The sequence below is a fragment of the Marmota monax genome, unplaced genomic scaffold (assembly GCF_021218885.2).
Source record: "Marmota monax isolate L192 unplaced genomic scaffold, Marmota_monax_Labrador192_F-V1.1 WCK01_AAM20220418_F8-fsc00001, whole genome shotgun sequence".
In the NCBI taxonomy this organism is placed as follows: domain Eukaryota; kingdom Metazoa; phylum Chordata; class Mammalia; order Rodentia; family Sciuridae; genus Marmota; species Marmota monax.
The window spans coordinates 37,644,820-37,661,718 of NW_026693777.1; the positions used below are offsets into that span (position 1 = coordinate 37,644,820).

The window sequence follows — 16,899 nt, forward strand, 5'->3', positions numbered from 1 at the left end:
TTCTCTATGTATGAACAAGGAAAACCTGGGAAAGTTACCTTCCTGATCTTAGTTTACTTTTTAGTAAAACAGAAAAAGTGCTACTTACCTCTCTGATTTCTCATGTACAGATAGAATATTGTAAAATAGTGGAAGTCCTTGGCACACACCCAGAGTTTAAACACTTGAATATTTATCATTAAGAGAAAAATAGAAGCCCTAAGTTCTATTTGTCATTCTTATATTAACTATACGATCTGTTTTGTGTTCTCCCTTGTAAAAAGAGAAATGGACTATCTCTATTTCCCCTTCAATGATGACCTTGAGGTACCCTTATTATTATAGCAATATTAAAACAATCCATCTCACATACAAACATAAATTTGTTACCCAATCAACACTGCTAAAATAATAACATTTGAAAATGTCATATTCTGTTTAGTACAAGGTAAAATTATTTTAGGAAAAAAGATATTGTGATAGCTAAGCAATATGTATATTTTAACTTTTCAATGGTTATTTGGATATTAGAAGAAACCAAAGCTTGAAGACCTCTTTTAGGAAAGGGAGGAAACAAAAGCTATGTTGTATCACTATACATTTAAAAATTATTTTCTTTTGGAATACCTATTTAAATGTTAAGGGTAAGATTTTAGTTACAAGACCCAAAAAAGCATAGAGTCAACTTTATACTCAAACATACTGTTAGAAAGATTTCTAGAAGAAAATCCACATTTTTATGATTATTATTAATACCAAAACCTGACTCATGAGAGATTTTATATTGTCAGAAAATAGCATGAAGAATTTTCAGAAAGCACATATGTGGTCAAAGACAATGAAAAGTGATCTTGAAGGAAGAAAGACAAAGACAGTGGCCTAAGTCATATTCTTCGTGCAAGTAAACCTACCAGTAAGAAAGTGTTTTTCTATACTTAAATTAATTTAAAATGCTTCCCAAAGACTTCTCTCCAGTCAGCACTTAAAACACCTGTCACTAGGGCTTTAAACACCTGCTACAAAGAGTTTGTGGTCTCTGTGAAACTAGTACATCATCTTGTTTCCTACAGTGAGAGATTGTGTTTTACATTTTGTAGTAAAAATATTAGCTGAGAAAATAAATCATAAAACAGTATGCTTAATATGGTTCCATATGTGTAAGAAAAGTATACGCACATCAACACAGTATGTTAGCTTAGGCACAAAAATGTCTAAAATACATGAAAAGCTATTCGATTTATAATAATTCTATCTTATTAGAGAATGTACTCCATGAATTATAACAGAAAACTATGATTTCTACAAAACAAAAATCTTCACAGACACATACACACACAAAAATAGTTTGAAAGTTAAAGCTTCTCATTTCCAAAAATGAATGCGAAATCCCTAAGAATTCTTCAATTACTTAGTGATAAGTTCTTATATTTCTAACATTCCCAAGATTTCCTAGAGATAATGGTAAAACCAAATATTCAAGAAACTATATTTAAATGATCACTTAAAATAAACATATGAATGCTTATTCATATACACGTATTGTGTATGTTTAATTGTGATCTCCTTAAAGAAAGGAATGGTTTCAATTATGTATCTCCAATGTGTGAATTCAGTGCCTGACAAAGAAGCTGCTCATAAATGCTTGCTGATGTAATGAGTTCTTGTCAAAAAGCAGTTTCAAGAGATGAAAGACCTGAGAGAAGAAATCCAAGAAATGAAAAATCAAATCTGACAAAAAGCAAGTGATAATTCCAAAACAGTCGTTATGCTGTGTGTTGTTATGATTCAAATTTGCATTTCCCTAATGACAAGATACTAAGCATCTGTCCATGGACTTACTAATATCTATCTGCTTTGATACTGTGTCTATTTAAATCTCTTGCCATTTATTTAGTTATTTTCTTATTATACAATTCTGAGACTTCTGGATACCAGTCTATATTCCAATATTTTCCCCCAGTATGTGGCCTGCCTTTTCATTCTCTTAACAATGTCTTTCAAAGAGCAGACTTTTTTAAAAATTTTGATAAAGGCCAAATCATAAATTTTTTCACTATGCTTTGGTGTCTGTAGAAATACTGGCCTGAACCACAAGAAAAAAAGATTTTTTTTTCTGTTTTAGTTTTGATATTTAAATCTGTGATTCATTTTGAGTTCATTTGTATATATGATTTATGTATAATCTTTTAGTACAGTAGAAATGTATACCAACATCTTTTTGAATAGTTCAAAAAGGCAAAGAAAACTACATGAAAAATTCAGAGAATATTAATATTTACCAGCAATTCTAGAAGAAATTCTTTATCAAAAGTTGTGTCTTCATTTTTAGGAAGGGTTGGCAACAAGCAGAGGTATGATGCCACCTGGTGGAGTGTGTTTGAACTGCAGAATGAAGAACATTTTATTCATAACAATTCAATTTGCTTTTGAAACATGCATTTTCACAGTTTAAAAAATAAATATAGTCCTATGATATGGGCAGCCAATATCAAAAGACAGTAATGAAAATTAAACTTAGGTTTTTTTTTTTAAGTATTCAGGTTTTTTTTTTTAAGTATTTTCTACAAACCTCATGGTACCTAAAGTCCTTTCAAGGGAACTGCAAGGACAGCACGTTTTTAATACCAAGACATCCCTCCCCCACTATATTTATATATACACCGACAGTACAAAGGCATTAGTGGGTAGCTGGGGATATAGAGTAGATAGATACAGATTAGCTGGGGATATAGTATATAGTTGATAGAGTGTTTGCCTCACATCCACAAGGCCCTGGGTTCAATCCCCAGCACCCCCAAAAAAAGGCACTGACGGGTAAAATTGCTGGCAAAGATTCAGTCAGTGGCACCAACCTGTGCTAAAAGTAGTCACAGAATTCCTCAATTGCACAAAGTATTTCTTTACAAAGCCAGTTTTATTGAAGAATGTCCCTGATGCAACAGTGAAAAATTAAAACTGTTATTAAATTTGGATTCTTGAATACCCATTCCAAATTTTTCGGTGAACTTGACAGCTTTCCACTACTTAAATAGTTTCATCAACCCCCAAATTTCTCTCATGCTACTTTGTATCAAACCTTCACTACATTCTCTAGAAATTTCTAATGTATTTTCAATCTCTATGATTTTGCCTTTTCCAGAAGGTCAAACCACACATTTGGTAGCCTTGGACACTGGATGTCTTCTGATACTGGTGGATGAAATTCACCCACAATGTGGTGTGTATTTGTAGTCCATTGCTTCATATTGCTCAGTACTATTCTATATTACATGATGTATCACGGTGTGTTTATTCATTTACCACTTGAAGGATATATATGTATTCTAGTTTTTGACAATTACAAATAAAGCTACTATATACATTTTTGCATAAAGATAAAATTTTAACTTTTCCTGGGTATATCTTTAAGCAAGGATTGCTGGATCATATAGTAAACACATGTTTAACTTTAAAAGAAAGTGTTGACTTTTTCCAAAGTGGCTCTCATTTTTAGTTCCCACCAGCAATGTCTGAAAAGTTCAGTTGCTCCACATCATTGGCAAATTGTCCATTGTTTTTCTTTCTTTTAAATAATTCTAATACATATGTAGTAAGTATATTATGATTCAAATTTGCATTTCCCCAGCATCTTTTCATGCACTAACATCTATTTGCTTTGATACTTTATCTATTTAAATCTCTTACCATTTAATTAGTTATTTTCTTCTTATGGAATTCTAAGACTTTTGAATACCAATCCTTCATCACGTATGTGTTTTTTAGTCAATATTTTCTGCTAGTATGTGGCTTGTCTTTTGATTCTCTTTGAAAACAATGTCTTTCAAAGAGCTGACTTTTTCTAAATATCAATAAAGGCCAATTCTTAATTTTTCCATTGTGCTTTGGTGTCTGTAGAAATCTTGGCACAAACCATAATGACAAAGTTTTTTTTTTCTGTTTTATTTTTGATATCTAAGTCTGTAATTCAATTTGAGTTTTTTGTGTATATGATGCAAAGTTATGGTTCAAGGTTCATTCATAGTTTGCATAAAGATATCTAACTGTTCTAACATCACTGTTGAAAAATTATCCTTTCTTCATATTAGTAAATTAATTTAATTCTAACTAAGTACATTATAAAAATCAACTAACTAACTAACTATATATATATATATATATATATATATATATAGAGAGAGAGAGAGAGAGAGAGTGTCTTATTTCTGAATTCTATCTCTATTCTACTCTACTGATCCATAAATCAACCCTTTTTGATACTATAATATCTTCTTTACTGTAGCTTTATACTAAATAGTGGAAGTAGCTAGTAGAATTCATCCAACACTGTTCATTTTCAAAATGATTGTGTTTCTTCTAGTTCCCTTGCCTTTCCATATTACTTTTAGTATAAGTTTGTCAATTTTTCAAAATACTATGCTAGAATTTTGTCTGAAATTAAATTATATCTATAGATAAATTTGGGAAGGATTTACACCTTATCTGAGTCTTTATGAGTAAGACATTAAAGCTCATGTACAAACCCAATTAGCTTCAATAAACCAGACATTAAAAGATTCACAAACATGTAAATCAATGTCACTCTTCCCATTGTGTTTTTTTCATTTAGAGTATACATTTTTCATTAATAATAAACATGTTAACATATAATGGATTATATTTCATATTTTTAATGAGCTACTGGAAAAAAATTTTTCCTCAAATGTATTATGCAGATAAAATAAATGTAATATGTAAAAATGGTCTAAAAACATAAGACAATATTTTGTAACCTTAGGGCCCACAAGGTCTTCTACATAAAGTATAATCACTAAAAAGAAGATTGACAGATGTGATTAACTAAAAAATTAAAACATCTGCAAAACAAACAAAAAACAGAGTGGGTGCAAAAATTTTAAAAATTATGAAATTATTTAAACACTTACAGATATATAATTGACACTGGACTTTTAAACCAATTTAATGACACATTTAAAAATAGACTGATACAGATATGCTTGCATTTTAATTTATTTTAAAATGCCACTTTCATTTGAGATCATTGTATTAAATCCCAACTCTGCAGGAATTTTAGCATGAGGTAGAACTAATAAAGTTTAGAAACTAAAACAAAAAAATTAAAATACCTGTAATAACAAAAGAAATTACAAAGTTAAACTGAGAAAAATAATCATGTAATACAAACTAGATAATGGATTAATATCTAGACTATATAAAGGTTTCTCAAAAATAAAATGAGTAAGAAAATAAGCAATCAAATAAAAAATAGTAAAGAATAACTGGAAAGTTACAGAAGAAATGCAAATGGCTAACAAAATTAAAGATACTCAATTTTCCCAATATAATGAAAAAAATGCAAAGTAAAACAATAAGGATTTTTCTGCTCTTGGATGGGGAAAAAGTAAGGACTCATTTACTTAGTGTTGGTAGTAAGTGTAAATTGTTAGTCTTTTCTGAAGGAACAAATTTTAAACATACAACCTTTGAGTCAGCCATTTGCTTCTAGGAATCAACACTAAATTTTTTTCTTTATATAGAAGGAACAAGGAATGCTGCTAGTCTAAATACTGAATCTCTCTCAAGCCCATGTGTTGAAGGATTAGTCTCCAGCCTGTGGCGTTACTGGGAGGACTACTGGAAGGAAGTTAGGTTATTGGGAGCATATTCTTGAAGAAGATTTTGGGACCCTGGTCCTTCCTCCCTCTCCTTCTCTGCTAACCTGCTATAAGTGATCTACTTCTGCCATGCATTCCTACTCTAGGGCCAACAGACCATGGACTGGCACCTCTAAACTGTAAATCAAAATAAACCTTTCTTCTTTTAAAATTCATTTATCTCACATATTTATTACAGCAATGGAAATCTGACTAACACAGATGCTCATACAGAATTGTTGGTAATAGCCCAAAATTTTATAGTTAAAGATCCATCAGTAAGTGAGTAATTAAAAAACAGTGTGATAGTACCATTTAATAGAACTCAATGCAATTACTTCAAAGAATAAAATAGACCTATTATCAGAATTATAATCAGATCCTCACTTGAAAATGAATAAACAAATCAACCTTAGTTTGTTTCATTTCAAATACAAAATAACTACATAATTTCTCCCAAGAGTTAAGAACAAAAGGGAAATAATGAACAGTGTTAAAACTTAGGGTTCAGGAATTAAACTGGTTCAAATCTTATCTCTATCACTTATTTGCTGTGTAACCAAGCAAATTACTTATTCTATGCCTTAGTTACTTTTTAAAAAAAAATGGTATTTATTACTAATATGAAGTTTTGAGGATTATTTACACACTTAGCATAGTACCACTTAATATTAAATAAACGTGATTACTTCCGCTATTTTCAAAAACCTATATTAGCAGATAACTAAATGCCAGACAATATTACTAATTTTATAAATTTTAACCATGCAAAAATGTTCCTAAGTCATAAAACTAATATCACAAATGATGAACCATTATGGATGTCTCTTACTTGACTAATGGGATTGACCAATTTAATGTCCTACTATAGGAAAAATTTAAGATCTATAAAATGACATAAATTATGAAAAATATCTTTTACCCCAAAAAAGGCGAGAGAGAGAGAGAGAGAGAGAGAGAGAAGGAGGAGGAGGAGGAGGAGGAGGAGGAGGAGGAGGAGGAGGAGGGCAGGGGGATGGATAACTGCTTTTAAGTGACTCAAAGATATCAAACTGTTAGAGAATAACATAAGCTTAGATGTCAATGAAGAGTGAAGGAACAAGCAGCATTATCTAAAATAATGCAAAAATTAATAAAAGCAACAAAGTAAAATTCAAGGAGCATGATACTAAGAGAGTTTATAAATAGTTTTTCTTTTGTGTGTTTCCTTACCTAAGAGGTCCAAAAAACTTGACCAAGGATTCCCGAGTATCTACTTCTGCCACATTGGAGAGGGCAAAATCATAGAGTTCAGGGAAATGTGCAAAAGCAGCTCTCTGAAACAGAATGACAAAAAATATAAATAATTAATATCTACATCTTAATAAAACCATCTAAAATTTACAGACTGTATGGTGGAAATGTTTTCTAAAAGTATAATGTACTACCCTTTCTTATAGGCATCTAGGATGTGACCTGCACCTTATTCATCCAGAAATATGTAATGCAACAGAAAAAAAATAAAAGCAAAACAACAACCACCAAGAATTATTCAAGCAGGAAAGCAAAAATGAAGAGCCAGTGTTTTCAAATTTTTATTTCTAAAATTGATTTTGACTATATAAAAATAGCCATGAGGGCTATTAACAGAAGGGGATTAAAAAAAAAAATTTTATTATCAAGAACTGACCTTACAAGACTAAAATAAAATCCCAAGGGAAAGTTCCCATTGAAAAAATAACCTGAGGAGAGAGGCAAAACACAATATGCTTACACCCTGTTTTTGTTTGGAACTCGAAGAAGAAAAGATCTGTAGGCTAACGTTCCCAACCAATATGGAATAAGCTATAAGAAAATAGAAATAGCAGCACTAAGATGGTAAATATCTAAGACAACATTCTTAGTCTTCCTTGATGCCCCTGTGTTACAGAAGAGACTCAGAAGTTTTTATGTGCTCCATGGTGGATGACACACACAGGTCACCAATGTTATGAGTGAGTTTGCATGGGATTATTGAAGACAACTACAAAATGACTAAGTTGAGAATGAGTGAGAATCAGTTCTCAGAAGAACACTACCAACATAAAGAACAAAACAGGAGACTCCATAAGCAGTATGGAGTTCCTTGAGACCAGTCATCATGCCTTGCCTGTACCAACAGGATAAAACCACATCCATACCAACTATGGTTACTTGAAGGGCAAAAGAACAAAAACACTAATGTTCTGAGAAAAGAAGGAAAAGACATCTGAGTTCATTCCTCTTCCAAAACAATGAACTTTAGAGCCTCCATGTACACCCTGATGTCACTTGTGGAAAGAGGAGGGAGGTCAGAAAATCAAGCAGAGAGTAGAATTGATTATCAAAAAGAGTTTAAACTTCTGTTTAAGACTTTACCCTCCAAAAAACTTAAACTGACAAAAGCATCCTTCTGTCATCAAAAAAAACAAAAATGAAGCTCAATAGCAAAGTGAGGTCAGTAACAGAAAACAAAAGTACTTCTTTTGGCATATATGAACTACATTGGTAAATTTCAGTCCTATTACATGTGTTGATCTTAAAAATGTGTAAAATGCTTTCATACACTTTACCGTATGATGCAGCACTTGTTCATGAAATAAAAGTGGCAGCAAGACCAATATTTGTACCAAACTGGCCTAGTAACTAATATTTCGGAGTAGAATAACATCATATTGACTCATAGGACTCAGATGCACTATGAAAGTCATTTTTTTTCATTAATTCATCAGAATTAGAAAACTTTAAAAGTTGATGATAAAACACTATTATATTAGTACTTCTTTTTTTCTATTTGCATCTATACAATAATTAGATTAAAGAAAAGGCTAAAGTCCATTTCAATTACCTGTAGAGAAGTAATTCTATCATAATGAATTGTGGTCATCTCATTCTCTGTCAGAGCATTTCCAGTCTGGTCATTAATTTCAAAACCAGTATAGAACTTAAGCATGTCCAAAAGCTGAAAGGATAGATTTAAATTAATTAACTATGGAAATAAGACCAAAAAAATATAGCACTATTTAATAAAATAAACAAGTCAATAATGCAATTTTCTCAGAGCTGCTGAAAATTTTTGGAATGTAAAGATCATAACAAATATTTCAGAACGTACCCAAACACATTTAGTTTACATGAAAACAAAATATGTCTTATGAATAAATTGCTAAGTCTATTACTTATACATGGTCTACTTCTACAGAGAATTTAAACTGTAATCCCCAATGTGAATGAGGGTTTTGGATTTGTAAGTAGAGATATTCTTCTTTGTGCTGCTTCTGTTAGGGAGAAACTGTAAGGTGGGAAAAGTTAAGTTGTCCATTCCTCTTATCAGTCTTCACAGCCATTAAGCCTTTAGCTTGGTGCCAGCTGCTAAAGAGTCCCTGCTTTTGTATGGAGATTCCGCAAAAAAACTAGAAATAGAACCACCATATAACCCACGTAATCCACTCCTTGTTATATATCCAAAAGATTTAAAATCAGCATACTACATTGATGCAGCCACAATGTTTATAGTAGCACAATTCACAATAGCTAAGTTATAGAACCAACCCAGGTGCCTTTCAACAAATAAATGGATAAAGAAAAAGTGGTATATATTTACAATGAAGTATTACTCAACAATAAAGAGAAATGACATTATAGCATTTTCTGGTAAATGGATGGAACTGCAGACTATCATGCTAAGTAAAATAAGCCAGTCCCAAAATGTCAAAGGTTGAATGTTTCCCTGATGTGCAGAAGCTGATCAGGGATAAAGTGGGGGAGGGGTTCAAAAAAATAGAAGAAATGTCAGTGGAGTAGACAAAGAGAACTGGAGGGAAGGGAAGTGGGATGGGATAAGGAAAGAACAGTAGAATAAATAGGACCTAATATTCCTATGTGTATATATGAATATACCACAGTGAATCTCACCATCATGTATATTTATAAGATACAAATTTAAAAAATATATATATCGATAGATAGCAGAAAGATCAGTAGAGGGAAGGGAAGAAGGAGAGGGAAGAGAAAGGGAGTATACAGTAGGGACTGAATTAGAACAAATTATATTCTATATTTTAATAACTTTGTCAAAATGAATCCTAATATTATGTTTAACTAAAAAGAGCCAGTAGAAAGAAAAAAAAAATAGTGTTTAAAAAAAGAGTCTGCTTTCCCCATGTAGCAGCAGCATCAAAAGAGTTTACTAATTATATTCACCTCAAACCTGAATTATTTTACTTCAAATTCATAGCAGATTAGATATTAAGATTTTAAGACACACAACAACTCACTGGACAAAAATTTATAAAGAGGATGAGAAAAAGAAATGCTTATAGACATGAGATAAAATAATATGTAATGCACACAAAAACTGTATCTCCCATTATGATATCATTCAAAGATAATAATTGCCAGGCATGGTGGTGCATGCCTGTAATTGCAGCAGGTTGGGAGGCTGAGGCAGGAGGTTCACAAGTTCAAAGCCAGCCTCAGCAACAGTGAGGCACTAAACAACTCAGTGAGACCCTGTCTCTAAAATACAAAATAGGGCTGGGGATGTGGCTCAGTGGTTAAGTGCCTCTGAGATCAATTCCCAGTACTAAAAAAAAAAAAAAGAAAGAAAAGAAAGAATAATTACAAGTTTGTTATGTTTTCTTCTATATGATGCTACAAAAAACAGGAAATATTAATATTTTTGCCTTCCTTAAAGTACATTTACCTTCCAACCCAAGGTAGCAGGATAAGTGTACATACATTTCCATGCTATCAATTGCCTGTCACCACCATCATGTGGAAAGACAGAGCCATGGTATTGGGCACAGTTTACTTGAAACTAGCGCTCATCACTGACTATATTCCACAATGGTTATTCACATAAAATCAAAATATGTGAACATGTGGAACTACATCACCAAAATCACAATTTAGTCCAATAATAAAGTCATACATAAATAACATAGTTAGAATATATACTTATTAAAGGCCACCTATGCAAGAATGCATTAATTTTATATATTAAGACCTGACTTTAAAATGATTAGAATTTTACATCATTCGATATTTAGAAGAATTTACATTTTTAAATTTGTTCTAATTAGTTATACATAATAGCAGAATGCATTTTATCATATTATACACAAATGGCACACAAATTCTCATTCCTCTGGCTGTACATGGTGTACAGTCCCTTCAGTAGTGTAATCATACATGTATACAGGGCAATAATGTCTATCTCATTTTATCATCCTTCCAAGAATTTACTTTTTGTCATATGCTCGTACTTCCAATTGGCAAAGATGAACCTAGAAATTAAAATGGTTAAGTATGTTTAGGTATATCAGTGCTCACCTGAGAAAAAAGATGACCATCCTCTTCCCTATGAACAAGATTGGAAAGGTAACAGTGAACCAAAAGATGAGAGTCATCTAGAATGGTATTAAACCAGCGCCTTGTAGGGAGCAGGGCCTAGGAAAAATAAACATCACAGCAATAATTCTGCATGTATTCTCTGCAGATAGTATAAAGGTAAAGTCTACTATATTTAACTCAGAATTACTCATCACAAAGTACCCTCCAGCCTCCACAAAGACATACTGTGCACATAGCAAGGGGCATGGGTCATGCTGTCAATAAACTCAGTGACAGTGTTTTTAGTTAATAACAATGATGATAACAGAACTTTAAAGAGAAAATTAAAAATAATATCTAACACAGGAAGAATTTTCACAAGTCATCTCAACAAATAGTTTTCCAACAAAATCCTACATGCAATTTCAGTGTGAAGTTGCAATTAAGTTTAAAACCCAGTATAAATTGTGTATGTTTAAAAATGGAGCTGTTTTGAAGAAAAAGGAAAAGTCTCCCTAAATGAAGACCCCCGTTTCCCTTTCCTCTCCCCACATTACCCCATGATAGTCAGAAAGGTGATGATGAGAAACTATGGGACCATTACAGTTTGAAAACCATTATCTAATCATAACGCATTTAACAGATGAAGTTGAGCTCCTACATACCAAAAGGAAATAAATTTGTTACTGTCACATCTAGAATATAAATGAAGATTTATAGAATGACTGCTAGTCCAATATTCTAACAATCATTCAAAATAAGGCACAAAAAGATCTTTTTTCAACTTCCCACTTTATAAGGGAAAGAAAATGGATTTTATTTGAAATATATCACTTTTTATCTTTATCTGAAATTCCTACCAACATTCTGCACATAGTATTATGGAATCTTATCCTTTAAAAATTTTAATTTAGGGGCTAGGGTTGTGGCTTAGTGGTAGAGCACTTGCCTACTATGTGTGAGGCACTGGGTTCTATTCTCAGACCACATGCAAACATATGAATAAAATAAAGTCCATCAATGTCTAAAAAATTAAAAAAAAAATTATTTAAAAAGTTGACAATAAATAGTCGCCCATGTCAAATGGGACAGTCATCTCAAAACCTAAAAGTACAATAACTTGTGAGTATGCGACACCTTGACATAAGGTTCAAATAATACAGTTAGAGGTGATAAAGAAATATATCACATGCAGTCATATGCTTAAGCTTATTAGACTCTTAATAAATGCCTAACAAGTCATTCTATATTTCTTACCTCTAGATCTATCACAAGTTCAATAAATCTTTCACAATAATGAACTTTGTCCATAGTGACAGGTTCTAGACATAAGAGAAACATGTTAGAATTTTACTAGACTATATGTGCTACTTCTTAAAATTTAATAATATAAGCAAAATCATTTACCTCTTATTCACAATAACTATGATTTTGAGTAAGAATATCCTGTATATTTTTTAAAAGGCAGACTGATATTTAGCTGCTATTTTGCTCTACAAACATGACCTTGTGTCACATGTGCAAAAAGATATTTTTTAAAGTGCTAACTTTTAAAACCCATACTTAGTGACTAGATTTTGAAAAACCACCAAAAAGTAGTTTTATATCAGAATTTGCTCTACTTTCCTTAGTATGATCATATCCTAAACTTCTAAAAGCTTTTTCATATATATAAATACATGTTTATGTAGATATACACAGAATATGTATATACACATGTATATATGTACACATCTTTAAAATACATAGAAAATTAGCAGTATAGAGTAATTTATGTTATCTTTTCCTACTGTATTACTTTTGATATTAAAATACCAATGACACAAAGCAATGAAATATTTTAAAATCACAATTTTATTTTATGCTATTCATGACATAATGCACCATTTAAAAATCATTCTTTTTTGTTTTAAAGTAATTAAAATATTTTGTGATACAAAATATAAAATACTTTCAGAGCATAAGATTTTTATTAATTCTAGGAAATGATCTATCATTTATTAGCTAAAACCATCCTGTTAAGTTGGCTGCATTGTGAAATCAAATAACTTTCAGGTCTCTGATGTCCAGAGACAACTCAAGTGGCAGAGTTGTAAAAGATACCCTATAAACATTTTTAAAAATACATTCATTTTATTTACTTCTAGTGGAATGGAAAATGGAAGGCTTTATGTGAAGAAATGTAAATACTTTTGTGACTTATACACAGGAATGTTAACTGGAATTTTCCCTATAAATTTTCAGTTAAAATATGCCCATAATCCAGACCCTGCAGTAACAGAAAAATAAAATTCAATAGCTGGAAAAGACCTTAAAAAACATCTATTCAATTATGTACAACTATAATGCACCAATTTTAAAAATGGGGGGTGGGGCAGAAAATATCTATCCTAGATATTCATTTTCTAATTGTTAAATTGAGGACCCCAAAAGAAATGACTTGATGAAGATGCAGAACTGGAAGCCAAGTTTTCAGAACTTAGTGCAAGTCATACAGCTGTTCAAAGAATTAAAAGGAGCCAAGCTTGGTGGCAGAGGCCCATAATTCCAGAGGCTCAGAAGGCTGAGGCAGGAGAATTTTGAGTTCAAGGGCAGCCTCAGCAATTTAGTGAGACCCTAAGCAACTTAGCGTGACCCTGTCTCTAAATAAAAATTTAAAAAGGCTGAGGATGTGGCTCAAGAGGTTAAGCGTCCCTGGGTTTAATCCCTAATACCACCCCCAAAAGGAGCAATTTTTAAATTAAATTCATTCAAACTAGGCCTCCATTGCTTTCATTCTTATAATTGTCAAAGGAAAAATATTTCTTCTAAAACTTAAAAAGTTAGCAAATTCTGCATTCTGAACCTTTGGAAAAATGGCTGGCAATGGCCTGGTTAATATTAGATAACAAAGCTTGGTGTCATTAAGTTCTATGCTCTGATGGTCAGAGGAACACAGAGTAAAAACTTTGTTGTTCCAATTTGAGACAAACACATTCTTATCATTTGTGTCAAGTATACTGCAATCTTTCTTTTCCTTCCTCTGATAGCAGTTTTGACATGTTAGAGAATCCTACACAGATTGCTTATTACAACTAGTATGAGTGTTTTTTTTTTTAAATAAACCTATAAAATGAAACAACAATCCTTCTCATTCTTTTAAAAATAAGCTTTTTGTTTCCTAACTCTTCCATTCATCTTCATACATGCCTCTTTGAACTGGCACATTATTTTCACCATCTTATCGATTCCTTTGCCAGCAAAAAAAAAAAAAAAAAATATATATATATATATATATATGCATATATATATGCATGCGCCCAGGGACGCTTAACCACCAAGCCACACTCCCAGCCCTTTTTTATATTTTATTAGAGACAGGGTCTTGCTGAGTCGATTAGGACCTCACTAAATTGCTGAAGCTGGGTTCAAACTCTCAATCCTCTTGCCTCAGTCTGCTAAATCACTGGAATTACAGGCATGCACCACTGTGCCCAGCAACAATTTTTGATTAAAGTTTAAGATAAATCTAAGAAGGCTAAGTGTGGTGGTGCATGCCTATAATCCCAGCAACTTGGGAAGCTGAGGCAGGAGGACCACAAGTTGGAGGCCAGTCTTAGCAACTCAGTAAGACCCTATCTCAAACTAAAAAATAAAAAGAGCTGAGGCTATAGCTCAGTGGTAAACCAACTTTGGGTTCAAACCCCAGTACCAAAAAAAGAAAAACAGAATAATCACCTAAGAAATTTTGTTAATTGATTTTTAAACCTAGATGACCCTGGATTAACATTCCATAATTAGAGAAATAAATTTTATGACCCTGATTATTGGAGACATTAATAGTTCAAAGCATATATTGCTACTGTTTGTGCCAAGAAACTCCAATCTTCACCCTCATTTGAGGTTTAAGGCACTTAACAAAAAGATTTAAATATACTAATATTAAACAACTTAGATATAAGCATATGACAATTTATATTGTTTGTTAGCAGTATTATGCTCCAAATGGGGTATAGGTGGTTTATAGTATTGATACCTAATCCTGACTGAATTTTAGTTAAAATATTCAGTTGTTAAATATTACCTGGAAAATCAGCATTAAATAAGTAATTCTATTGCATTTTAAACAAAGCTATACGAAAATATAAACATGATACAACTATAAAGCTGTTCTTAGAGATTATATTTCACTTTAAGAAATAAAATATTAAATGATGACATCTTATACAGCATATATACCTTTATTAAGTAAAAATCTATTTGTACTCATTAAATGCTTATCAAGATCTTAACAACCTCATATATTGAATTGACTCCCCTTGGCATACAGGTATATAAACACATATGTAAGTGGGGTACAGTGGGGGCATGCCTGTAATCCCAGCAGCTCAGGAGGCTGAGGCAGGAGGATCATAAGTTCAAAGCCAGCCTCAGCAACAGTAAGGTATTAAGCCACTCAGTGAGACCCTGTCTCTAAACAAAATACAAAATAGGGCTGGGGATATGGCTCAATGGTCAAGTGCCCCTGAGTTCAATCTCCAGTACACCCCCCCGCAAAAAAAAAAACAAAAAAACACATGCACACACACACACCTGTATATAGTATATAGTATACTCATGTATATACAGTATACTCATAGTACACATATAGATAATACAGTATAATCTATATAGTGAGTAATTTTATTACTCTCATCAATGAATAGGTCATAATGGTCTTGACCAATTTCATTTGTAGATTATATCTAAAAAGTAATTCTTCTCTTTCCCTTTAAACAATATTTAATATCTCTTGAAAAACACTATTCAATATCCCATTATGAACAACAAGTGAACAAGTCTCTGTCTTGTTCACTATTGTATTCCAGCACCTTATACAGGACAAGACATAAACCTAGTAAGCAAATATAAAAATGTTTGCTAACTAAATGACATTTTAATAACCAGGCTGGTACCTTTAAAATAACCTTCAAGGCTGTCAATGCTACGATTTGCAATATACTAGAAAAGGAAAGGACATATACTTTATTGTTACAATTTGAAATCATTCTAAGAGCAATTTTTAGACTACAGACAGGTAAATTCCATAGGAAAGTCTATAGAATAAATTTACAAATGAGCTGAATAGAAAAGCCAGTTACCAGACAGCGGGACTGATTTCAGAACAGAGATAAACTTCTGGATGAGTTGTGAAAGAAATCTTCTTTCTTGATAGGCTCTAAAATCAAACATGACCAAATTATTTTTGAAAAAGTTATTTCAAAGTAAATTTTGAATGATGAATAAATATATTCAAATATTGTTCAAATGTTCCATTTCACTCTGACATTAGGACCATAATTTGAATAAAGTGTCATCTTTGTAAATATAGTGCTACATGAAGAGAAGAAGAGCTTCATTCCTGGCCTAAAAAATAGCTAAGAAAACACCTCCTCTTACAGTCAAAGTTTTTACTTGTAATTTAAGGATCAGGACTGCAAAGGAGATTTCAAATTTTTCTTTGTATTTTGCCATTAAAATTAAAAATCTAGCATTTAGCTGGGCATGGTGGCACATGCCTGTAATTCCAACAACTTAGGGAAGCTGAAGCAGGAGGATCACAAGTTTGACGCCAGCATCAGCTTAGGAAACCTCAAAAACTTAGTAAGACTGTGTCTCAAAAGAAAAAAAAAAAAAAGGACTGGGGATGTAGCTCAGTGATGAAGTATCCCTGGGTTTAATCTGCAGTTCCAAAAAAAGAAAGGGAAAAAATAGTGTTTAATGTAGTTAAATCAAGGTAAACAATTTTATACTTTAATATGTCTAAAATACTAAATACAAGAGAACTTCAATAGCTAAAGATTAAATGTTTGTTTAAAGTACAATTTTCTTGACCAAATTCTTTCATTTGCATATACAAATATATCACAACACATCCCACTATTGTATATGATTATTATGTACCAATAAAAAGTACTTT

General features: G+C 31.9%; 1 protein-coding gene across 1 annotated transcript in view; it reads right to left on the bottom strand.

Annotated features, from left to right (window-relative positions):
• The window catches only part of Aqr (aquarius intron-binding spliceosomal factor), a 125,103-nt gene that overhangs the window by 65,840 nt on the left and 42,364 nt on the right, over positions 1-16,899 (bottom strand). Inside the window, exons 9-14 of the mRNA XM_046461282.2 lie at positions 16,082-16,158; positions 12,219-12,283; positions 10,962-11,078; positions 8,476-8,589; positions 6,843-6,946; positions 2,259-2,361 (exon numbers count right to left, since the gene is read on the bottom strand). Coding sequence (XP_046317238.1) covers positions 2,259-2,361; positions 6,843-6,946; positions 8,476-8,589; positions 10,962-11,078; positions 12,219-12,283; positions 16,082-16,158 — 580 coding nt within the window. The remainder of the gene's footprint in view (positions 1-2,258; positions 2,362-6,842; positions 6,947-8,475; positions 8,590-10,961; positions 11,079-12,218; positions 12,284-16,081; positions 16,159-16,899) is intronic.